Source organism: Mus caroli, unplaced genomic scaffold (genome assembly GCF_978045245.1).
Source record: "Mus caroli unplaced genomic scaffold, Mus_caroli_1 scaffold_3, whole genome shotgun sequence".
NCBI classification, from domain to species: Eukaryota; Metazoa; Chordata; class Mammalia; order Rodentia; family Muridae; genus Mus; species Mus caroli.
In genome coordinates this window covers 65,969,048-65,992,883 of record NW_028227258.1, presented here as the reverse complement: position 1 = coordinate 65,992,883, position 23,836 = coordinate 65,969,048, and the positions used below count along the sequence as shown (strand labels likewise).

Below are 23,836 nucleotides of genomic sequence, written 5' to 3'. Positions count from 1 at the left end.
GCTGTTCGGGACCTTCTGGTTATGCACTCGAATCAGACTCCTGTCTGACAGGACACTTTCCCAGTGTCCTGAATATAGGTCAGGAAAGAACCCCTGAACTTTTTTTGAGGGAAGACTAGAAGAGGAGCTATGCCTTAGGAGACCCCAGTTCAATTCCCAGCACCCACATTGCAGCTTACAACTGTCTTTGACTCCAAGATCTGACACCCTCACACAAGCAAGCCTACTTTTAGGCAAAACACCAATGCACATTAAAAATTAAAATCAGTAATAATAACACGCCTTTAATCACAGCAGGTGGCACAGATCTCCTAATTCAATACCAAAGTGCTAGGCCCACCCTAGCAGAGTCAGGTGGATTTCTCTGAGTTCAAGGCCAGCCTCTGAAGAAAACCACACAAATTTAAAAGTTAATAATGGGCTGGGGGGCGTGGCTCATCTCTCTGGAGCACTGGCTGCTTACAGGGGAACTCTAGCAGGGCCTTGTAGATGCTTGGCAAGCCCTTCTACCACTGAGCTATGTCCAAATCCCAAATTGTTCTTCAAAGTCAAATATTAGAAAGATAGGAGGAGGGCTGGAGAGATGGCTCAGTGGTTAAGAGCTTTGACTGCTCTTCCAGAGGTCCTGAGTTCAATCCCCACCAACCACATGGTGGCTCACTTGTAATGGGACCCAATGCCCTCTTCTGGTGTGTCTGAAGAGTGCAACAGTGTACTCATATATAGTATAGTAAATCTTTTTAAAGTAAAAAGAAAAGCTTCACTTAAAAAAAAAAAAGAAAGAAAGAAAGATAAAAGGGAAAGCTGGAATTTCTGAGATCTGTAAGTACTTAATTGGAATGGAGAAAACTAAGCCCCAGACTTAGGATTTAACGTCTTTATTCCATAAATGAATAAACAGCTCCACAATTCATCTGCAATAGCTTTGGAAGGAATGGGGATGGGTAGGGTCTGAACATAACTGCTTACTTCACGGTCTTATGGCGGCCAAAGACCTGTGTCAGGAATCACTGATTCCTATCGCATACTGCAACTACAGAAAGGCAAAGCTAAAATACTTAGGACCAAAACATCTGCCTGTTCCATGACCAAATCACAATTTTATATAAATTCTCCTAATAATACTCTGGTTTTTCTTTAGATCAGATACATCTTTTGTCTTTTAGGAATTATCCTCATAGTGAAGTTTCCCTGTGAAGACTCAAATCTGATTTTCTGAGCATTTCCACCCACAGCTGGAAGCAGAGCTGGATATTAAAGGAGCTGTCTCTGAAACGGTGCGATGTCTTTCCTCATCTCCACTCCTCTGTCTCCCACCTTTAACTGCCTGCGTGTTTCTGGGGAAGAGAATGCATCGTAGGCAGCAGCAGAATTTCTTATCTTAGCCTTTTAGAAATCCTGTTTTGTAGAAAGTGTCTCAAAACTTCCAGGTTCTCATTACTTCTTGAAGCAGTATTTGCTGACTGGCCTGGTGGAGGACATTAGGGAGGTTCAAGTAATCTTTGAAGTGGATTAAAATGTAACAAACAAACAAAAAAATTGGTCTCCCATTTTGCACAACTGTACCTCTCTGTGGTGCCTCAAATAAGGGTGATTCTTTTCTGGGATTAGTTAATATTCTCCGGGCTGGCGTGAGGAAATCCTATGATCTAGTACTCCACTGATTAAACCCTTGACTTTGTGCCTAGAGGGCTTTTGAGAGAAACGGAGTAGGCAGATAAATAAATAAATAAATAAATAAATAAATAAATATAGATAAATAAGTACATACATACATACAAACCTACAATTCAATTGGCAGATTCATCAGCACCACCAGCACAATAGAGGGAAGAGAACAAGATTAAAGTGGAAGGCTTAGAGAGGAAGGGACTTAAGAGGGAAGATAATGAGGGTACACGGGGTGGGAGAGAGGTCTCGGCCTTAAAGCAAGTCCAGGTCGACAGAGTGGATGCTGGCAATAGGCGCTCTCCAGAAGTTGAAGGTGCTGTACTCAAGGAGGGGGTCACCTTCAGGGTTCTTCTGCTCCGTCCCAGATGCTTGCCCACTCATTTTGCCAACGCTGCTGCTATCCTTGCTCTCGTAGGTAGGTGTATCTGACAGGCCCAGGCCTTCCAGCTCCGACAGATCCAGTTCTGGGATGGGCATCCTCCAGAAAAGAAAGGAGCTGTACTGGCTACTCACAGGGTCCCTCATGATCCCCTGAGGAAAAGCAAATCACGTGTTAGTCTCCACGCTAGAGCAGGCTCCTTGCCCCGTGCTTTCCCTTGCTTAAGTCGTTCTTTTCCGTGTGCTTTAGTGAACCAGTCAGGTTTTCTAAGACGAATACCAAGAACTCTTGCTATTTACCACCAGGCTCCTACCTTCTCCCCGCCTCTGGCTGACCAGACTGCCTACTGCACAGGGTTCTTCTTGGCTCTAATTTTAGCCCTAGCAATATACCTCAGGCTTGATACACACTAGGCAGGAACGGAAGCATGCCATCCCCTCTGGGTCTGATTTTTGAGGCTTTCCAAAGTGCGGCCCCATTCTTTATGTCTGTGTGGTATTGAGGGTTTGATAAAGTGCTGGTGTGTGCTAGGTGAATGTTCTAACATTACATCCTCAGCCCTCTCTGTGCCTTTACTAAGACAGGATCTTAACTGAGTTGCCTAGTTCAACCTGGAACCTGGAGTCTCCTGCCTCAAGTCTCCTGAGTAACTGGGATTACAGGTCTGCTTAATGAATTAATTGTGCTGAGAATCAAAGGCAGGACCTTACATGTGCTGGTCAAGGCACATATACAGCCCCAAATCTAGATATATGGCCTCTTCAAGGCAGGTCAATAAGTTATGATGCTTCTGTAAAGGTCTTTTTTTCCCTTCTTGCATGCATTTGTTTGTTTGTTTATTTATGTATGTTTTTCGGACAGGGTTTCTCTGTGTAGCCTTGGCTTTCCTGGAACTCACACTGTAGACCAGGCTGGCCTTGAACTCAGAGATCCGCCTGCCTCTGCCTCCCAAGTGTTGGGATTAAAGGCGTGTGCCACCACAGCCCAGTGGCCCTTCTTGCCTTTAAACCTAACTACAAACTCACCTCTTCCAGGACATCACCCCCAAAAGCAGCTGAACTTCATCCTCCCAGCTGGCTCCTACACCCCGTAGTTTTATCTGGCTCCACTGAGCTTTGGTTACAGATCACCTGTTTTATGTGTTTATCTCTTAAGAGACCAAAAATTCCTCTATGGGTAAAAACTCACCTGCTAGGTAGGGTGGTGGTTGTGCAAACCTTTAGTCCCAGCACTAAGGAGGTAGAGGAGGGTAATCTCTAAATCTAAGGCCAGCAAGTTCCAGGACAGCCAGAACTACATATTTGGGTAAGGCAGGAGCTAGCCCCTCCCCAGAAACGTTAACATGGATTTTTCCTTAGTGTGACAAGTCTTCACTGTGTCTCTCTGGCCTTTCCTCAGAATAAACCCAAACTCAAGAATCATTTTCTTCCAGCACACAAGGATCTTTTCTCTCTGATCCAATGCTAGAGTAAATCTGACAACAAAGCAAAGAGCTTGGAGGTACAGGAAGTGACGTTTAGATTGGAAAGCAATGGTACTTAACAGAATCTCAGCTCATTTTCTTTTTTTTTTTTTTTTTTTTTTTTGGTTTTTCGAGACAGGGTTTCTCTGTGTAGCCCCGGCTGTCCTGGAACTCACTTTGTAGACCAGGCTGGCCTCGAACTCAGAAATCCACCTGCCTCTGCCTCCCGAGTGCTGGGATTAAAGGCGTGCGCCACCATGCCCGGCTTCAGCTCATTTTCTTAAAGACAAGGTCTCACTATACAGACCAGGCTGGTCTTGAACTCATCAAGAGCTGCCTGCCTCTGCTTCATGAGTGCTGGGATTAAAGGCATGCATCATCACACCCAACTCCTTTTTCCATGTTTTTTTTTTTTTTTTTTTTTTTTTTTTAAGATTTATTGCCGGGCGTGGTGGCGCACGCCTTTAATCCCAGCACTCGGGGAGGCAGAGGCAGGCGGATTTCTGAGTTCGAGGCCAGCCTGGTCTACAAAGTGAGTGCCAGGACAGCCAGGGCTACACAGAGAAACCCTGTCTCGAAAAACTTAAAAAAAAAAAAAAAAAAAAAAAAAAAGATTTATTTATTATATATGTAGGTACACTGTAGCTGTCTTCAGACACTCCAGAAGAGGGCGTCAGATCTCATTACAGATGGTTATGAGGCACCATGTGGTTGCTGGGATTTGAACTCAGGACCTTTGGAAGAGCAGTCGGTGCTCTTAACCTTTCAGTCATCTCTCCAGCCCCCCTTTTCCATTTTTTAAGGATCAGTTGTAGTCCCTTTGTTTCTCATCAACCCTAGAACCTGCCTGCGTCTTGTATGCCTAGTAGAGTCTGGGGCCTCAGTGGTTTACTTACTAGCAATGGAAAGGAGAAAAAAGCTTTAGTTTAAATGTTCCCAAAGGAGCAAAGAGAACATTCCACTACCACCAAAAATAGCAGCTAGAGTTTCAGAGAGCCTTTCTACAGCACACTATCAGCTCTTACCAGCCTGTGACTCCTATAAAGTGCCCTTAAGTAGGTTCCAAAATGTCCCTAAATGATGTGAAATGTCTCTACCAAAATAGGAAAAGAGTTTAAAGCCAGGACACAATCTACAAGAAGTGTGGGGGCTAAACAGTCTGTGGATGCAGCAGGGGTGGCTTGTTTTGTCTTGGTTTTGCTTTTGAGTCTTGCTTCAAACTCAACTCTAGTTCAGGCTGGCTTTGAACACAAACCCTTCCTGCTGAGGCATCTCTGGTGCTGGATTTCAGGAATATATTACCAGGTCCAGAACTTTTGGGCTGTTTTTTTGAGACAGGGTCTTCCTCTGTAACCCTCGCTGTTCCATTACTCAAAATGTAGTCCATCTGGGCCTCAAACTTCCGGCAATCTTCTTGCCTTAGTGTCCCGAGTGCTGGGTTCCAGGTGTGCACCCCACACTTGGCTTCAGACTTTGTTTTCCCACCTTAATCTTGTGCAAGGGTAGACACACACAGGTGTACACAAGGGCATGCACACCCACGAGATTGTGGAACAAGGTAAGGGGGAGGACCTCTGGTGTCCTGCTCTATCAATATGGGTCCTAGTCCCTTGAGACAGGTCTCTCATTGAACCTGGAGCAAGGCTGGGGGCCAACAAGTCCAGCAATCCTCTGTCCTTGATATGACAGGTGTGGTCAGCCACACCCAGGTTTCTATTTGGCTACTGAGGATTTGAACTTGGGGTTTTGGTTTGGTTTGGTTTTTTGTGACAGGGTTTGTTTTGTTTGTTTGTTTTTTGCCCTGGTTGTCTTGGAAACTCATTCGGTAGACCAGGCTGGCCTCAAACTTGGATCTCCCTGCCTCTGCCTCCTGAGTACTGAGATTAAAGGTGTGCAACACCACTGCCCAGATGAACTCAGTTTGGTTTTTGGCTTTTTAAAGCTTGTGCACCAGAGTTTGGCAAGTAAAGGTTTATTTGTTTATACATTGTATGTATGAGTGCTTTGCATGTATGACTGCAAACCAGAAGAGGGCATCAGATCCCATTACAGATGGTTGTAAGCCACCGTGTGGTTGCTGGGAATTGAACTCAGTCTCCAGAAGGTCGGACCTCCAGTTCTTATGCACGTGTAACAGATGGGCTTACCCACAGAGCCATCTCCTTAAGCCTCTGCCTCCTGCTTCCCAGTGCTGAGATTATAGGAATTCAACACTACTGCCTGGCTCAGCTTTTTTTTTTTTAATTTAAAATTCTTTAATTTATGTATACATGTGTGTATGATATATGTGTGTAAGCTGATGTCCTAAGAGGATGTTGGTTCCGCTAGAGCGGGAGTCTCAGGGGTTTATGAAACATCAGGGGTGCTGGAAACTGAACTTGAGTCTTGGGGAAGAACACCAAGGGCTTGTAATTGCTAAGCCATCTCTTCATCTCATGACCTTTTAATGTTAAAAATACTAGCTACTCTATTTATAATCCCAGCACTCAGGAGTTTCAGGAATATCAGTCTGGGTCCAGGTTGGGCAAGACCCTGGCTCAAAAAAAAAAAAAATTTTTTTTTTTTTTTCAGGCAAGGTCTCAAAGCTCAGGCTAACTTTAAAACGTAACTCCTGATGCCTCCATCTCCCAAACGCTGGGATTACAGGCATGATCCAGGATACCTGGTCTAAAGCAAGGCAATTCTTGGTCTGTCTGTCTGTCTTTCTGCAAGCTCCAGACTAAGCCCTTGGGAACTGAACATTACTCAGCAGAGAAGCATCTTAACAAGAGACTGAAGCAGGGCAAAGGAGTTTGCAGAAAGGTGACGTCACCATCCCAGGAACGCCCTCTGGCCATCTCCATAGTAACATGCAGATGTGCTCATAAGCATGACTGCACCTATAACACCTTTTAGTGAACCAATCCCTGCTCAGGTCTAGGGCTACAGACACTACAAAGCAAGCCCTAAAAGTCATCCAGGTCACTGACGCTGCTTATCAGGAATGTTGACTGCATTACCAGGTTTCTCCTAGGTAGCTGACTTTAAAAAAAAAAAACAACAAAAAACAACCTTCCTTTTACGTCTCCTACAGAGTGACCTCATTATAACAGATGACATATAATAGATTGTTTTCCAGAGACAATATCTCAGGAAGCCCATGAACTTAAGTAGCAGAGGCTGACCCTGAACTTCTGACCCTTCTTACTCCTCAAAGATTATATAATAGGCTCTTAAACAAACAAACAAAAACCAGAATCCTTAGGGAAAAAAAAGATTTTTCTTTTCTTTTTGGTTTTTCGAGACAGGGTTTCTCTGTGTAGCCCAGCTGTCCCGGAACTCACTCTGTAGACCAGGCTGGCCTCGAACTCAGAGATCCGCCTGCCTCTGCCTCCCAAGTGCTGGGATTAAAGGCGTGCGCCACCACGCCCGGCCGAAAAAAAAGGTTTTTGCTCTTTTGACCTAGGTTCTAGCTATGTAACCCAGGCTAACTAGAAAGTTATTATTTAGCCCAGGCTAGTGTCAAACTCAAGATCCTCTCTAGTTACTACTTCCAGCCTTCTGACTGCTAAGAATATAGGCGTCATCATCACATCTGGCTTAAAATGAAAACAATGTTTAAAAAAAAAAATGTTATTTGAGGCAGGGTCTCACTATATAGCCCTGACTATCCTAGAACTCCTTTTGTAGACCAGGCTGGCCTTGAACTTACCTGCTTGCCTCTACCTTTTGAATGCTTGGATTAAAGGTGTGTGACATCACACTCTAGATTCTTAGATTCTTCAGTAATCTAGATGACCTAGCCAGTTTTTGTACATCCCAAGTCTAATAGTTTCTAATATACCCCCTTAAAAATGCTTAAGGAGGGCTGGAGAGATGGCTCAGCGGTTAAGAGCACTGACTGTTCTTCCGAAGGTCCTGAGTTCAAATCCCAGCAACCACATGGTGGCTCACAACCATCTGTAAGGAGACCGGATGCCCTCTTCTGGTGTGTCTGAAGGCAGCTACAGTGTACTTACATATAATAAATAAATCTTTAAAAAAAATGTTAGCTGGGCGTGGTGGCGCACACCTTTAATCCCAGCACTCGGGAAGCTGAGGCAGGCGGATTTCTGAGTTCGAGGCCAGCCTGGTCTACAAAGTGAGTTCCAGGACAGCCAGGGCTACACAGAGAAACCCTGTCTCGAAAAACCAAAAAAAAAAAAAAAAAAAAAAAAATGTTTAAGGAGCTAGAGAGATAGCTGAGGCTGTGAGCACTGGTGGCTCTTCCAGAGGAGCTGGGTTAGGTTCCCAGCACAGCACCCACGACACACAAGGCCTGTTCCAGGAGATCTGACACCTAGTCTTCTCGGGCAATGAGGATGCACTTGGCATACATTAAAAAAAATCTGTTTGTGTATTATGTCTTTGAGAGGGCTGTGGTGTCCATGGCTGAGCCTCCTCAGAGGTGAGAAGACAGTCCCAGGCATCAGTCTTTGATGCCTTGTTTGACCTTGTAAACTAGGCAAGCTGAGCTGTGAGCTTTCAGGGAGTCTCCTCAGACTTCCATCTTGCTGAAGCACGCACTGGGATTCCAGCCACACTCCTGGAGTGGATGTAGCCACACTCCCATGCTCAGCTTTATGTGGGATCTTGGAGTCCAAATTCAGGTCCTCAGCCTTGAGCAGCACTGAGCCATCTCCCCAGCCCCAGCCTGGTACCCTCAGCAATCCTGTCTTAGCTTCCTAGGAGCTGGGATTATAGACTTGTACCACCACACCCCAGGAAGAATTTTGAGGCTGGTACAGTGGCACACTCCTTTAATTCCAGCACTTGGAAAGCAGAGGCAGGCAGAGGCAGATCTCTGAGTTCCAAGCCAACCAGAGTCACAGAGTAAGAGCCTGATTAAAAAAAATACATCCGATGTGGTTTTTTTGTTTCTCCAACAAGGTCTTGATGCATAGCTTAAGTGCTGTTTTAACTGCCTCTTAGTCCTTAGTGAGCAGAGACTAAGCTAGAATTTGAGTTATTGTTGATAAACTGACTTCCTAACAACTGTAACCTATAAAAGTTGCCTAAATAATTTATCAGGGATGGACAGAACTATCATCCAATGTAAAAAGCTAGAGTGCAGTGTGGCAGAGCACAGCTGTAGTCCCAGCACTCAGGCTGAAGCAGGACGACTGGGGGTTCAAAGCCCCCCAAAACCAAACCAAGACCATGAATGAATATAAAACAAAAACAATTTAAAAGAAAATGTGTGAGATATTAAAAGGCTGAAAATCTCTAGCTATACCATTGACCTAGCAACATGTACAGAGAGACTCAAATTTGTCCCAGACATAAAGGCATATGTGGCATTAAAATAAAAAACACGGCTGCTCTTCAGCTAGCGTCCCCTTTCTTTCCCTAAATGCTCTTCACCCATCTTTTTATCTATTTTTGCTTATCTTAAGGGCTCTGGATGGTGACAAGTGACATATTTGCTCAGTAAATGCCATCCAGTTATTTTATGCAGAGTAACTTCTAAATTTTCATTGTCTATTCTTAGAGATAAAATGATTAGTAGATACACACATTTAAAAGATACACTTTCTTTAAACTACCTGGACACACCCAAATACCCTTTGTCCAGATCCCCCCAAGAGCATTCAAGGCCTAATCCACAGGGCCTTGCTGTGTCATGCTGCCACCATGCAGTCTAAGGAGGCATGGTGGTGGATGCAAATGGAGGCTTCCTGGTATTTCTCATGTTGCTCTAGGATTTTCCTATTTGCCACAATCCTCCCCTTTTACTAGGAGGAGCTGCAAAGACAAATCTGCTCTCATAAGCAGTTCCTGTGAGCTACACTGATTGCAGCATACCATCGGGCAATCCCACAATGGCCCCCACCTGTCCTACCTCAAGCCTCTTTGGAGCAAAAATCTGAGATAGAGAGGAGATTGTTAAAGGTTCCAATCACTCTCGATAGCATCTCATATTAAAAAAAAAAAAAAAAAAAAAAAAAAAAGAGTACCCAAAGAGACTTTGGGAGACAGAAAATCGAGGGGGATAGAAATACAAGGGAGTAGAGGCTACAATAATTACAGTAGGAATAAAGATTCACCAAATAACTGGTAGCAGAAATTATAGCTTGAAAAGGAAGATATAGATAACTAGATACTAGACAGAAGCCATTAGATGCACAGGGCAAAAATTATAGGAAAATGAATACGTGAAATGAAGAGCTAAATGCCGAGAGATGATTACAGGTAAAGTGTTAGAAATGAATGCCTAGGTCCATGGTAAGGCATGGATGGAGATCTTAACAGATAAAAAATCTGGTAACGAATAGTGACCCATTGTTCATTGCGCCCCCTTCTCTCCTCTAAAACTGCCCCCCACCTCGGTCTCACACGGGGTCTTTCAAGCTTAAGAAGCGGTCCCTCGTCTTGGTTACCTGTTAGCAATGAATGACTAGGGTGTTCCGAAGACGGAAGGGATGCCTCAGGGGCTCGGGGGTCGGCTCTGGACTGGAGAGGAGGAGGCTGCTGAAAGAAGCTGTCGCGGATGTGACGGCTTTGTCTCCTCACGCCTTCTCCCTCGTCTGTGACAGAATCTGCCGCTGGGTCTCCCCTGCAATGCAGCCCCTCCTAGCAAGGGCGGAAGCACTCCCCGCCCCCTCTCTGCCTGACTCGGCTAATTCGAGGGATAGGTTCCGGAACACGCTATCCACCGTAGAGCCTCTCCATCGGCTCGCACCGCACCCCCACCTCTCCAAGTACCCTCGTGCTGACTGGAGCGCATGGCTGAGCAGTTAATTTTCCTCTAACTTAGATGTATGGGTTAAAAAGTCTTCCGGTTAAACAACAGAATGGCCCTCCTTTCCCACTGTAAGGACTGAAGGGGACTTTGGGAGACTCAGAAGGGGCCCCAGCGCATCGTCCTCTCAACGCCTGCAGCAGGTGGACAGCCTAGCGCAGACAGTTGGGGTGCCGCGGGTGTCCCGCAGCACGGGGCTTGCCGCTGTCCCCGCGGGCCACGCCGTGCGCCCCGAAGCTGGGCGGAGCGCTGCGCTCGGCTCTCAGCCCCTGGGTTTCGTAATCGCGTCGCCGGCGTTTCCGCCCTCCGCCGGCCCCACCTCTGCCGGCCCGCCCTCAACTCCCCGCCGTGCCGAGAAGCAGCCCGGGGACCCGGAGTGGCGGAGCCCCCGCCCGCAGTGGGATCGCCGGGGAGCCGCAGGTGAGAGCGCCGGGCGAGCCGGGATGCGCGCGGGCGGCGAGGAGGGGAGGGCAGGGCAGCGGGGAGGTCGCGATCACAAGTACACGCGCCGGCGGCGCAAGCCACGGAGAGGCAGGGAAGCGGCGACTGCAGCGTGGGGCCGGGTGGGAGGTGCGAAGGGACAGGGTCTCCTCGCCGGCCCTCTAACCTGAGAGATCTGCTATGCTAGAAATCCGAAGTGGTGCTGGGCCCCGGAAGGTCTAAGCCAGAGTGAAGCAGCCAAGGAGAACATTGACAGAGCCAGTAGAATTCATCGAAGTTCCCATCCTGGGTCGCAGTGGGTGGGGGACGGAGCTGGAGTCTGACGGAGAATATTGGGGGAGGGGAAGAAATTAGGATCTCCTTCTGTTACCTTTTAAGTACCCCCAGCCCTTCCCTGGGGTTAGGGCAGGGTTGGTGCTCGGACAAATGTCTGTCACTTGTTTGAAAATGGGGCCCATTCCTCTCTTGGGAGTCCCTCAGCAGCCCGCTATGTTTGGAGGGTCTCCACACAGGGACCAGCTGCATCCCTGGGCTTATAGCCAGAATTTGCCCACACGATTCTCTAGTCTCATTCTCTCCAGCTGCTTCTTGCTTCTTGTGAAGGCTTGTCAGACAGCGGGTTGGAGAGGGAGGCCTTGGGGCCGGAGGCAGCGGGACCGGGAGAACCGGTTTGGGGCTACCACAGGCTCGGGGAACTACCTGTGTACATCCTTCCTCCCCACCTCTCTCCTGCTCGCCCCTCTAAAGCTCTGAAGTCTGTAAGGCCCACCGGGACGATGACAGTGGTTTAGGGTTTGTCATTTCAAGTTCTGGGTTTCTGGTGGAAGTGAGAGGGTCCCTCCTGTCAAGGATGTGGCTTTCTGCGCTCTAGTCCCTGATCCCTCCTGGCTTCCTTTTTACAGTGGGGATAAAATAGTGGGCCATGGATTCGGCATCCCTCCCTCCCCAGCTAGCCAGCTCAGGCTTTATTTGTCCCCAGCCCATTCGCTGGCTGCTTTGAAGCGGAGTGACAGCTAATGCTTAGTACTTCCTTTTCTGGCTTTGTTCCTCCTCTCCCCCCCCCCCCCCCCCGCACTACCACAGTGACCCTGGCTGGTCTTCACACTCTGACACGGGCCTCCAAGTTTCAGAGACCCTAATGTCCTAAGGGAATGGAATTTCCTGGTCACTTCTCATCATCATTGGTGGTTTCACGCCAAGTCCCACACACACTTTCCCTCCACCCAGCTTGGTCAGGTCCCTGGAAGAGAAACAGAACTGTCCTTGTTCCCTCCTCGGCCCCCTTTCCTCTCCCTCTCCCTCCTCCTTCCCGCTTCCAGCATTGGCCACCCCTGACCACGCCGCCGGCTCGGCTTGCTTGGGACAGGGTGGAGGACGCTGGTAGAGCCCTGCCTCAGTCTGGACTGTCTGGTAGTGTTAGGGGTTTCCTCTGATTCTTTATTGTTTTCTCCATTTCCCCCAAGCCTTACCACCTGCCACCATCTTGATGAGCCTTGTGACCGACTTTCCCACTGACAAGCCTCCCCTCTCAGGGCAGCTGTGCTCTGGACTTCAGTCTCGTTACTCCTCCCTTCCAGGGGTGGGAAAGGAAGTGAAAGAGAGTCCAGACTCTTGGGTTCTTTCCTACCCTAGAAGCCGTATTCCACTGTTTGAGTGATCTCATCTCAAGGCTGCCACAAAACAACAAAGAAAAACGTCCAAAAAACAAATTGAACTCGTTTTTTTTGTTGTTGTTGTTGGTTTGGTTTTTTCTTTTTTGGTCTGTCTAGGCTACTGGAGGGCAAGGCTTCCAGCCTGGAGCCTGGAGGGAAAGGTCCATTCTTATTCATGCTAATGTTTAATATTCATGAGCTGTCCGACCTCCGGGAGTTGGTCTGTACTATAGGAGAGGGAAGTGCAGTTCGCACAAGGAAACTCAGCTGGGCCGTAACCCCTGGCAGCAGTGAAAGGGGAGAAAGTTCTTCCTTGGACACAAGTGCTTGCTACTGGAAAGTTCCTGTGTCTGGTTCACTGGTGGAGCTTCGAGGTGGTGGGGAGCAGAGGGGGAGACACAGGTCAGAACATGAGGGGAAGATGAAGGGAGGCCTAAGCAGGCCCTCTGGGGTGTGAGGCAGGAGCTGCACACGATAGGACATGTGTAAAAGGGTGGGGAGGCTGGAAACTGATTCCCCAGAGCAGAAAGCTACTCTCTGAGTTACCCCTACAAGACATGGAGCGTGGGCCACGGGGAGGTGCGCACAGTCTGCCTAGCTTTCAGGAAGGACAAGGTCAGGTATTAACTGATCTCTGGGAGGGGTGGCTGAGCTTCATCTGGAGCAAGTGAGAGGGAACAAAGGCAGTGGAGCCAGAAGGAAGCAGTTCCCTCTTCACAAGTATTTGCTGAGGTCCACACTCTACAGCTCCTCTCTTAGGAGCTAGGTGGTCCTTCAACAAAGTGTAGGTGCTGGGGCAAGGTAAGAGAAAAGGGAGGGACAGGGCGGAGGCCTTGTTTGTGAGAACAAAAACCACTATTTCCTCTTCAGAGGCACTTGCACGCCCCTCCCCTGCTGCCCTAGACAAGGGAAAGGGGAGCTGAAGTCAGCAGCACCCCTAACTGTTCATTTCTGTCACTGTTTGGTTTTCTCTCACGGTCTCACCCCAAGTCCTTTTGGCCCCCTTCTTCCTTGGTCCCAGTACTCACTGGTCTTCACCCTGTTGGTGGTCTTTGTGCACTGTTCTTTCTGTGAGAAGCAACTGTGAGCCTCTATCTTTGGAGGGGGTCAGTATTGGAGCTCAGTAGTCTCCCAAGAGAGACTCCGAAGATAGAGGCTTATCAGAAGGTTTCTGGGGAGGAGAGAGGGTTGTTTCCCACTAACATTTTATCTTCTTTCTGCTAAAATTCAGGATTCCACATCTAAAGAAGACAGGACCTTGTGCCTGCCTGCCCAAGCCTCTTGCCGGGGCCCCACCAGTCAGAGACTCCGACCTTCACCGAAGGCCACTTGTTGGTGTCTAGGATTTCTACCTTTTCCCACCCCATCTGGTTGACTGAACCCAGGGTGTTGTTACACCTGCGTGTGAGGACTGGTTGGTTAGCAACAAACACGAGCCCCCTGGGGCCTCTGGCAGCGGCCTGAAGCTGGAACCATCAGGGAACATGAGCGAGTTTTGGCACAAACTGGGCTGCTGCGTGGTCGAGAAGCCCCAGCCGGTAAGTGTCCCCATCCCCACCCCGAAACAGGAATTCATTACCATGTGCTGTGAAGTGGAGACACCATCTCCGATCTGCCTTATGAAAAACACTTTCCTTACCTCCCTCTTGAGAGGCAGGTGTGTTCACATGTAATAAAGGAGGCTCTGTGACAGAAGAGACAAGTCACCTAGCTGTCAATTATGCCTGTTCTGAGGTGGGCAGGGGCTGTACCAGCGGTCCCTCTCACCCAGAGGTGACTTTGCTTTGTCCTTTGTCAGCAGGCCACTGTCCTTACCACTCTGGTGACATTGTCTCTGGCTTATGATCGTCCATCTTTGTCTTTCCTACCCTAATATTTGCCAAATCAGTTCATAGCTCTTAGTGGGTTTTCAAGACTCCTTCTCCTTCCTCTGCTGTCGGGAGGAGATGGCTGCATATGCACTTGTGACTCCCTGTCTTCCCCAAACAGAAGAAAAAGAGAAGACGGATTGACCGCACTATGATTGGGGAGCCAATGAACTTTGTTCACCTGACTCACATCGGCTCTGGAGAGATGGGGGCTGGAGACGGACTTGCCATGGTAAGAGGGAAGGGGGAGATGTTTATTTGGGGTGTGTTCAAGCAAGGGACCTAACAGTAACTTAGTGAGGAAAGGAGAATGTGAGATTGTGCATCCCTGATCTCCAGGGTTAGCTCCCCTTTTCTTTACAGTAACATATTGCTCTTCGTTGGAGTGAGGGGTATAGATCTTGTAATCATCAAAGAGCTTTTTCTAAAACCGTGGTCTCCCTTCCTACTAAGAACTATCAGAGCCAGGCCGTAGAGTGCTCACCCAGCATGCAGGAACCCTGGGTTTGCTCTCCAGCACTGCATACTGATGTGGTGACTCATACCTGGAGTCTCAGTGCTCGGGGACTGGGGAGCAGAGGCTCAAGGTCAGCCTGTGCTGTGGAGTTTGAGGCCAGTCAGGCTTAGGAACCCTATCTCAGGGCCCAAGAAAAGGAAAGAGAAATCCCGTTAAGTCAGTGGTAGAGTGAATCAGTTGTCAGTCTAGGGCCATGAAAGGCTCTGTTCGAAATAATGTCTCCTGCATTTCTGCTCTCAGTAAGGGAAGTGGGTCTGGTCATACTTTTTAATACCAGTTACACAACTCACAGAAATATATGGAAGTATTTATGTGTGTGTGTGTGAGAGAGAGAGAGAGACAGAGAGATTGGTAAATGACTCATTCCTACCTGGTCTTCATGAGATTTCCTTGAGAGGGACGGCAGGCAGGTTTAACCTCTTCAGATAGATGTCATTGTCAGAGAAGGGAGTTGAGGTCAAGTTCCTCCTGCGGGCACGGGGTAAATTGTTGCTTGTTGTGGGACGTGGAGAGTTAGGAGGTTGTGTGACATGGGCTTTTCCACAGACAGGTGCAGTTCAGGAGCAGATGAGATCCAAGGGAAACCACCGTGACAGACCGTGGAGCAATTCTAGGGCCTTGTAGCTCCCATGGGACTGGTAAGTGACTAGAGAAACCCATTTGATGCGGTGTGCCTGTGCCAGCATGGCCTGATGCCCTGCCTCAGACCCTCAGTCCTTAGAGGCAAGAGTGAGGGTGAATTGGTGGACCGACAGAATTAAAATGAAGAGTCGGGAACACAAGATCGAAACCTATAGGGTTTTTTCCAAGAAGGCAGGGGAGGGGATACGGTGGCACCCAGCTGGAACCTCTGCACACTGCAGGGAGAGGGAGGAGCAGTCGGACGGACGTCAGCTTCTCTTCACCAACACAGTGAATGCAGGGTCAGCACGGGCTTCATGCGGATCCTCTCTCAAAAAACAATGACTTTGGGGCTGGTGAGATGGCTCAGTGGGTAAGAGCACCCGACTGCTCTTCCAGAGATCCAGAGTTCAAATCCCAGCAACCACATGGTGGCTCACAACCATCCGTAACAGCCCTCCCCATTACTGGCGCCCTCTTCTGGAGTGACTGAGGACAGCTACAGTGTACTTACATATAATAAATAAATAAATCTTAAAAAAAAACCAAAAAACAAAAAAACAATGACTTTGAGAAGAGCGCCCTTTGGAAAGTTTAAAATATGCACTGTAGGCCAGGCATGGTGGCACATGGCTTTAACCCAGCCCCGGGGAGGCAGAGGCAGGGGGATCTTTGCATGTTTGAGGTTGGCAGTATATAGTGAGAACCCCCTTCTTCCTTGTGACTCTCCCACAGAAATGCACATTGTATAGCGCCTTCTCCCTCAGGCTTGGTTTGGCCTCTTTGAGGGCAACCTGCCTGTTTCTTCTTTTCCAGTGGGATTTTTGATGGGCAGGTTTTGATAGGAGGATGTGGAGTTTAAAGTCAGCCCAGACAAGACACTGAATTTGAGTTACTTCAGCGGTTACTTGGAGGTGGGGGAATTGCTACGGATTTGGGAGCAGCCTAGGGTAGAGTGTGAGACCAAAACTTGATTTTTTTTTTTTTTTTTTTTAAATTCAGGTTCTGCAGTCTTGGAGTTCCCATTCTGTGATTCTGTGTCCAGCCCAAAAGAAATGCCACCACCAGATCCCTTCAACCAGTGACCCAAGGGCCCCCCTCTTTCTCTCTAACAAGTGCCTCAAAAGGAGTGGGGGCTGGTCTCCCTATACTCCCTCTGGCCTCTGCCCCTCCTGGAGATGGGGGTCAAGGCAGCAGGACTGACCAAGTGACTACTGGTGGGCCAGAGGAGCTCCGCTGAAGCCCTGCACACCCTCGATCTGAGCTGGGGGTTCTCTGGGAACCTGGAATGGGTTCCTTGCTCCTGAATGAAGGTCGGGTGCTACCTGTTTAAACTTCTTGCTTTTTTTTTTCTTATCGAGGCAGGCAGGAGTGGGAGCCACAGCTGGACCCCGAGTTTGCTAAATTCTTCCTGCTTCCCTGCACTCTTTCCTTCTGGAATGAACAATGCAGAGGTGATGGGGCTGGGTGACCACTGCCCAGTCCGCTCTGGATTTCAGATCTTAAGGTCACAGCCCCGCCATGTCTCTCCGCTGGCACCAGGGTCTTGCTCCAGTTAGGCCTCTAATCCCATGCTTCTGTAGTATTAATAGCTTCCCAGAAATTTTTTTTAATTAAAATTTTAATTTGAGTTCTTTTAATTACCCCCATTCTGCTATCTGTCTTTTCCCTGACCCTTTAAGAAACTTTAGGTTTCCCATTGAGAAAGAGTTAAGGGATGGATCTTAATTTGACCACATTCCGTTTAAGACTTGGAGTCCTGGCCTGCCCTCTGTCAGCCCCCCCTGCTGGCCCAGGTGAAAGGAAGAGGAGGGTTCCAGATAAAAAGCCAGGATGTAGCAAAATTAGCTGTATCTCAGGGTTGACTTCTGTGAGGGTGGTGAGGTAAATAGGTTGAAAGCGCTCTTTGGAGCACAGGCCCTCGGTCCTTGATGGAAGCGTGGCTTTTCAACTCCAACACTTGAAAATAGCTTGGACAGTTTGGGCTGCACAGTACTTTGTAATGGGGAGGGCTGTTCTGCACAGACTACAGCATCTCTTCCCTACCCCCCACCCCCTGCCCAGTGTGGCAACCAAAATATCTCCAGAAATTGCCAAATGTCTCCCAGGGATGAAGTTACCCACAGTTGACAGCCACAGCTTGAGAGTCAAGGTATGTTTTCCTTAAGTGACTTCCACATGGCCCCCCACCCCCAGTCTGGTGATTCACCTTGAGCCATGGGTAAGCTAGCGCCCTCATAGCTCAGCAGAGCTTGCACATCCCTGTTTCAGATGTGTTGCTTGTACTCCCGTCTCTGTTCTTGATCTCTGCAAGAGGGCCTTTCACAGTGCCGAGACAGGAACGGGGTGTGCTGGGATGGGAGGATAGGACAGTTACGCTGGCTGTCCGTCCGTACCCCTCTGCTCTAGTCTTTGAACCCGGCGTAAGACTCAGGGACTTTGGAAGATCGGGTGTCACCGCGTGGCTTTAGACGGGAAAGCACTGTAGGAACGGAGTCTGTAGGCCCTTTGTTTTCTCAGGTGTTGTCCTTCTGGCCCTTTCTTTGCAGGCTGATTAGAAAGGCAGAACAAGACAAATGAGCTCCTGCCTGTTCCTAGAAGAGAGGGCTGGGGTCTCATTAGCTCTGTAATAGGAAGCTTGTGTGGTAATGGGTCAGGGTTGTGGAAACTGATCCGCTCCTGGTGACTCCAGCCATCCCGTTATCCCTTGCCTAGTGACCGAGACTTTCATTTGTCCAAAGCTCTGTGCTCCGTATGGCATTTCAGGCTCTAAGACTGGTCATGGATGTCCATTTGGAGTTTGCCTCCTTGTGGTTCAGGCCTGCCTCCTTCAGGGGAGGAGCTTGCAGGCACGGAGGTCCTGTGCCCCCTGGCAACAGGCTCTCAGGAAGGCCATGAACGTCAGGTCACAGTGGCGAAAGGTTGGGCACTGTGTGAGGTTAACTGGAGAGGACACGGTGTGGGTGACCCCTGAGCTCCAGTCTTGTGTCAGTTTCTTTGAGCACAGCCTTCTGGTGGATACTCCCCTGCCTCGAGCTACCTTCTCTAGTGTGTCTGCTGCCACCACTTAACAAGGTGATTTGGAATGAGTTTGCGAGTCATAATTTATATTAAAAAAGATGATGGACTTTTAAGATACATTTTTTTTCCAATAAAAGAATTAAGCAAAATGGTTTCAGAGTAATCACTACAGATGTGTGTTACATCAAAATGGTTTCAGAGTAATCACTACAGATGTGTGTTACATCAAAAGTTGGGCATGGCTGATGCAGAAAACAACGTGGCAGAGATGGACTTTTTGTTCCAACAGAGCCTTTCCTGAACAAAAGAGTACTGGAAGGAAAAGCCACGGTGCTCTTTCCTATCATTTGATGTTCCAGAGTTACTTATTTTGACCAGGTGTGTTGGCACACACCCTTAATCCCAGCTATCAAGGGGCTGGTGGACCTGAGTTTGAGGCCAATCTTTAATACACAGCAAGTTAAGGTTAGCTAGAGTTAGCCAAAATTGTTTTGTTTTGTTTCTGGGACAGGATTTCTCTGTGTAGTCTTGGCTATATAGGAATTCACTATGTAGACGAGGCTGGCCTTGAACTTGGAGCTGCCTCTGCCTCCTAAATGCTGGGAGTAAAGGTGTGGGTCCCACTACTGCCCAGCAATGTTTTTTTTGGTTTTTTTGCCGTAAAACAGTACTGGAAAAAAGGAAAATGAGCAATGTGAATATTTTATCTTGGAAGAAAGGGGTAAAGGACCAGGCTAGACCTGCTGGCTCTAATGTCACTGAGCACTTCTGTAAACACACAGACAAGTGCTGGGGAGGAGTCCGTGGGCCCCACCATGTGTGGAGCCCCAGGTTTGACCCAGACACCACCAAAAAGAAAAATGAGACCAAAGTATTTTTTAGCTTTTTTTTTATATATATTAAAAATATGTAGTGGGTGTTGGGGTTGAAAAGGGAGTTTATAATGTAGACATCTCTTGAGGGAGACGTGGCTATTACCTCTGGATTCTTTCTACCTGGGGAAGGCAAGAAAATAGAGAAAAGATGATAATCACAACCACACTCTTTACTTGCTTTACCCTGCTGCAAACCTTTTTGTCAGCCCCTACTACTTTGGGGTTTATGTGGTGCGTGTGCGTCACATCATGTGAGAACTGGATTTTCACATAGACTCTGGGCATTGTTCTCAGGGTATTAGGCAAGTGCAGTGAGCACTCTCCTTGCTGAGTCATCTCTCTGGCCTGACCTGGAACTTAGTGTTCATTGTGTGCCCCACTGAATGTGCACATGTGTGCAAGTACCCACCATCCAGGGTGTCAGATCTCCCTCAAGCAGGAGTAAGTCATGTGGTTGTGAGTGGCTGATGTGTGTGCTAGAAATTTAACTTGTCCTGCTCTTAACCACTGAGCCATCTTTCCCGTGTACTGATCTGCTCCCTTGGCTCCACCCACCAATCTATGAGGTATATGTCTACATGCCCAGCTTGTGTTGCAAGTCAAACTCAGGACCTCACGCATACTAGGCAAGCACTCTCCTAGCTGAACTTCTTAAGTCTCCAGCCCCCAAGTGTGTTACTTTTATATTAAAAATAGAATCAGACTCACAAGGAGGAAAACAGAAATAGAAACCAGCTAAGTCACCAAGCATGCCTTTTGTTTATTGTCAGTCCCCCCTGCCAGTCATCCCTAGCGATTGACACTACTTTGTAGAGTCGGTCTGAACCTATAGTAGCTTTGTATGTTTGAGACAGGGTCTCGCTATGTAACTCTGGCTGGCCTGGAACTTGTTATATAGACCAGGCTGGCCTTCAATTTACGAATACCCACCTGTCTCTGCCTCCAAAGTGCTGGGGCGAAAGGTGTGCACTACCACACCTGACTCCTTTGTGAAGTTTTAAGTTGCTGGGTAGAGTCCCAGAAGGACAGTCTTTGGGGCACATGGGTACTGGTGCAAAACCTGGTTTCAGTTGTGTGGCCCTTGGCACTGCTTTCCCCCTTCCGTGATGGGGTTTGAACCTAGTACCTTGTGCATGTGTTAGGGAAGCCCACTGAACACACCTCCATCCCTGCTAGCTTGTAAAACTGTTCCTTCATTTGTCAACAGGGTAAGAGCCTATAAGGTGAGGGCAGATCCAAGTGCCATATCTGGAGTGAGGCCTCATATATATTGGCTGTTACTGCTACAAAGAATAAGTTGTTGTACTAATCAGAGCTGGCGAGATGGCTCAGTAGGTAAGATCACTGGCCGCTCTTCTAGAGGATCTGTGTTCAGTTCCCAGCACCCACATGATGGCTCACACCATCTATAACAACAGTTCCAGGGAATCCAACTCCCTTTTCTGGCTTCCATGGGCACCAGGTGCACAAACATATATGCAGGCAAAAACCCCAACACAATTTTAAAAAACTCTTGCCGGACGTGGTGGCGCACACCTTTAATCCCAGCACTCAGAAGGCAGAGGCAGGCGGATTTCTGAGTTCAAGGCCAGCCTGGTCTACAAAGTGAGTTCCAGGACAGCCAGGGCGACACCGAGAAACCCTGTCTCGGAAAAACAAAAAAAAAAAAAAAAAAAAAAAGTGTACTTACATATAATAAATAAATAAATCTTTAAAAAAAAAAAAAACCTCTTGATCATTAACTTGTTCATATGTTCTATGTCCATTGTCTATGCATTTAGTCTTTACCAAGCATGGTAGGAAAGTTGTCAATTTAGGATCAGCCAGGACTACTTACCAAAACTCGGAAAAAAAAAAAAGTAAAGAAGTCCTATTTATTTGGTCATTAATAGTCTGAAGATCAGTAAGATATGGCATTTGAAGCCGGGCAGTGGTGGCGCACGCCTTTAAGCCCAGCACTTGGGAGACAGAGGCAGGCAAATTTCTGAGTTCGAGGCCAGCCTGGTCTACAGAGTGAGTTCCAGGACAGCCAGGGCTACACAGAGAAACCCTGTCTCAAAAAACAAAACAAAAACAAACAAACAAAAGACATGGCATTTGTTCAAGAAGTGACAAGGCATGGTGGTACACGCCTCTTTTCCTAGCCCTTAGAGAAGTGCTGGCATCCCTGGCTACACAGTGAGTTCATCCTGGAAACTATTTCAGGCTGGTGAGATGGCTCCAAGCCTGACAACCTGAACTTGACCCCTGGAAACCACACGGTGGCATGAAAGAACTGTCTCTTACAAGTTGCCCTGTGACCTCCACACATGCACACATACAACAAACATGCACACAAATGTAAGAAAGCCAGGTGGCAGTGGTACATACCTTTAATCCCAGCAGAGGCAGGAGGATCAGAGTTCAAGGCCAGCCTGGTCTACCTAGTGAGTCCCAGGACAGCCAGGACATAGATTCCGTCTCAAACAAACAGTCTCAAAAAGAAAAGAAACAGGCTGGGGCTGGTGAGATGGCTCAGTGGGTAAGAGCACCCGACTGCTCTTCCGAAGGTCAGGAGTTCAAATCCCAGCAACCACATGGTCACTCACAACCATCCGTAACAAGATCTGACTCCCTCTTCTGGAGTGTCTGAAGACAGCTACAGTGTACTTACATATAATAAATAAATAAATCTTTAAAAAAAAAAAAAGAAAGAAAGAAAAAAGAAAAGAAACAGGCAGCTGAGCCTCCCTCCATGAAGAAGGCTGAGGTGCTGAGGTGCTGGGAGTTATAGGCCAGCCGAGACAACGTAGTGGAACTCCATCAAAACAAAACAAAATGGGGGGGGGGGTATAGAAGAATACTGCCTACCATATATGTGAGTTAAGGGCTCAGATCTCAGTAGCATGTGCATGTGTACCCCATACACATCAAACAAAACAGAAAATGGGCCAAGACTAGACTAACCAGTGCAAATTAAGGCTCAGTAACTGACCAGTAAGTCAGTCACTCTTGCAAGAACAATGGGTGTGTTTAGCAACGGGATTTGGGACATGGGAGACTTTTTTTTTTTTTTTTTTTTTTGGTTTTTCGAGACAGGGTTTCTCTGTGTAGCCCTGGCTGTCCTGGAACTCACTTTGTAGACCAGGCTGGCCTCGAACTCAGAAATCCGCCTGCCTCTGCCTCCCGAGTTGCTGGGATTAAAGGCGTGCGCCACCACGCCCGGCTCATGGGAGACTTTTTAAGATTCGTCAAGAAAAAGGCCCTGGCTCATCAGTGAAACTTACTGGTTGCGTCTCTGTGAACACTGAAGAAAGGCTGTTCCAGATATCCTCCAGGCCAATCCTGACACGTTTCCAAAAGGCAAGAGCTGGGCTGGGGCTCGGGCTAGTGGGTGGCAGGATGGGTCTGCGTCTCAGGTGGACAGGAACCAGAGAAGTGGTGCTGCTCTGAAAGGGAGCACGAGAGCTGCAGCTATGGTCAGAACAGAGGCTCGAGTCCAGAGGGCATTCCTCCAGGTGCCTGTTGCAAGCGCACAACTGGTAGGTGCAAGGCCGGTGTTCTGTGCGGAGTTCGTTCAGTGCCCCAACTCGAAGGCGCCCAGAAAGGCCATGCAGCTTTCCAGCCCGGCTCCTACTCATAGTGCCTGACTTACAGTGGCAATGCCAAGGGCCCCAAGGCATCAGTACTACCCGCAGATCCTCAGGAGATGGCATGGCTGTGAATGAGGGTTTTAGCCATGGGGATGGGGTGGACCCGGGTGTCGACCACTGTTGCAGGGTGGACTCAGAAGACAGGTCCACCACAGTAGTCTTTGAACTGAGGGACCGCACGTCAGTGGTCAGCTTAATCTCTCGCTCCTGGCTATTGGCTAGAAACCTCCCGGTAGTGCCGGAACTTCCCACAGTATTGGTGGTCGAAAATAAACTTACAGGGCCGTTGGTGGTTCTTCTGGTATCAACCACCCCCTCTTCCAAGGAGCCATCCTCCTCCCAGTCACTGGGGCTGGGCACTGATGACCGGCTATAGCCTGTCACGGTGGACAGGAGCTCAGCAGCTGCCGGGAGGGCCAGGCGGTCAGCAGTGGCCAGGGCATCATTTTCATCCTCCAGGGTTACCCTCAGCTTCCCGGGTACAGTGGTCCGGGCGGTGGGGTTTGTGCTGTGGAGGCTGCGGGATGGGCCCCCAAAGCGGAAGCTGACCCGCTGCATCCCAATCGTAGTAGCGGTCGGGGTAGTCGTTTGGTCTTCGGCCCCCGCCGCCCGGGACTCCAGACTTAGCAGCAGGGCCCAGAGCAGCATGCAGGCGGCGGGGACCATGGGGCTGGGAGTCTTGAGGTCGAGAGGTAGGCCCAGGCTCCTACCTTCTCTCCCTCCCTTCCGCTCTCCACCAACCCGCCAGGTCTCGAGGTCGTTTGAACCGACCAGGAGGGTGCTCAGAGGCACGTGCCTCGCCCCTCCCCTAAGTGCTCTTACTGCGCAGGGCCAGCAGCCCCAGGGGCTGAGCTAAAAGTCCCGAGGAACCCTGGGAAGCAAGAATTCTGTGCAGGAACCAGAAAGATTGTGATGTAAGGGCTTGAGGGGAACTTGG

At 48.6% G+C, this 23,836-nt stretch overlaps 3 protein-coding genes and 1 pseudogene across 6 annotated transcripts; 2 read left to right on the top strand and 2 right to left on the bottom strand.

Annotated features, from left to right (window-relative positions):
• Window positions 1-803: 803 nt before the first annotated feature.
• Mllt11 (MLLT11 transcription factor 7 cofactor) lies at window positions 804-14,000 on the bottom strand. Of its 3 annotated transcripts, none has more exons than XM_029475318.2 (3): window positions 13,945-14,000; window positions 10,880-11,032; window positions 804-2,202 (listed from the first exon to the last, which is right to left on the bottom strand). In XM_029475318.2, exon 3 carries the CDS (start codon window positions 2,194-2,196, stop codon window positions 1,924-1,926), a length of 273 nt encoding a protein of 90 aa, XP_029331178.1. In that variant the 5' UTR covers window positions 2,197-2,202; window positions 10,880-11,032; window positions 13,945-14,000; the 3' UTR covers window positions 804-1,923. The 3 variants fall into 3 exon arrangements, with proteins under 3 accessions (XP_029331178.1, XP_085691797.1, XP_029331177.1); XM_085835671.1 differs by lacking the exon at window positions 13,945-14,000 and adding an exon at window positions 12,183-12,245; XM_029475317.2 differs by lacking the exons at window positions 10,880-11,032; window positions 13,945-14,000 and adding an exon at window positions 9,911-10,135.
• On the top strand, window positions 9,953-10,696 carry LOC147005519 (uncharacterized; annotated as a pseudogene).
• Cdc42se1 (CDC42 small effector 1) lies at window positions 10,570-18,559 on the top strand. The gene is made up of 5 exons (XM_021158490.3): window positions 10,570-10,692; window positions 13,597-13,903; window positions 14,355-14,465; window positions 15,297-15,388; window positions 16,374-18,559. The coding sequence occupies exons 2-4, from the start codon at window positions 13,850-13,852 to the stop codon at window positions 15,372-15,374; spliced, it is 243 nt and encodes an 80-aa protein (XP_021014149.1). The 5' UTR covers window positions 10,570-10,692; window positions 13,597-13,849; the 3' UTR covers window positions 15,375-15,388; window positions 16,374-18,559.
• Window positions 18,560-19,310: 751 nt separating this feature from the next.
• On the bottom strand, window positions 19,311-23,835 carry CUNH1orf56 (chromosome unknown C1orf56 homolog). 2 transcript variants are annotated; one of them, XM_021158683.3, is made up of 3 exons: window positions 23,179-23,835; window positions 22,534-22,695; window positions 19,311-19,387 (listed from the first exon to the last, which is right to left on the bottom strand). In XM_021158683.3, the coding sequence occupies exons 1-3, from the start codon at window positions 23,563-23,565 to the stop codon at window positions 19,367-19,369; spliced, it is 570 nt and encodes a 189-aa protein (XP_021014342.1). In that variant the 5' UTR covers window positions 23,566-23,835; the 3' UTR covers window positions 19,311-19,366. The 2 variants fall into 2 exon arrangements, with proteins under 2 accessions (XP_021014342.1, XP_021014341.1); XM_021158682.2 differs by having other exon boundaries at window positions 22,534-23,835.
• Between the last annotated feature and the right edge of the window lies 1 nt (window position 23,836).

Bases quoted from the DNA above. Each gene is read 5' to 3' on its own strand.
- Mllt11 (XM_029475318.2), bottom strand. From the start codon at position 2,196: ATGAGGGACCCTGTGAGTAGCCAGTACAGCTCCTTTCTTTTCTGGAGG.
- Cdc42se1 (XM_021158490.3), top strand. From the start codon at position 13,850: ATGAGCGAGTTTTGGCACAAACTGGGCTGCTGCGTGGTCGAGAAGCCC. The intron at 13,904-14,354 runs GTAAGTGTCCCC...TTCCCCAAACAG, and splicing joins TGGTCGAGAAGCCCCAGCCG to AAGAAAAAGAGAAGACGGAT. The intron at 14,466-15,296 runs GTAAGAGGGAAG...GCTTTTCCACAG, and splicing joins CTGGAGACGGACTTGCCATG to ACAGGTGCAGTTCAGGAGCA.
- CUNH1orf56 (XM_021158682.2), bottom strand. From the start codon at position 23,565: ATGGTCCCCGCCGCCTGCATGCTGCTCTGGGCCCTGCTGCTAAGTCTG. The intron at 19,388-22,533 runs GTAAGTTTCACT...TGCCTTCCCCAG, and splicing joins TGTTCACAGAGACGCAACCA to GTAGAAAGAATCCAGAGGTA.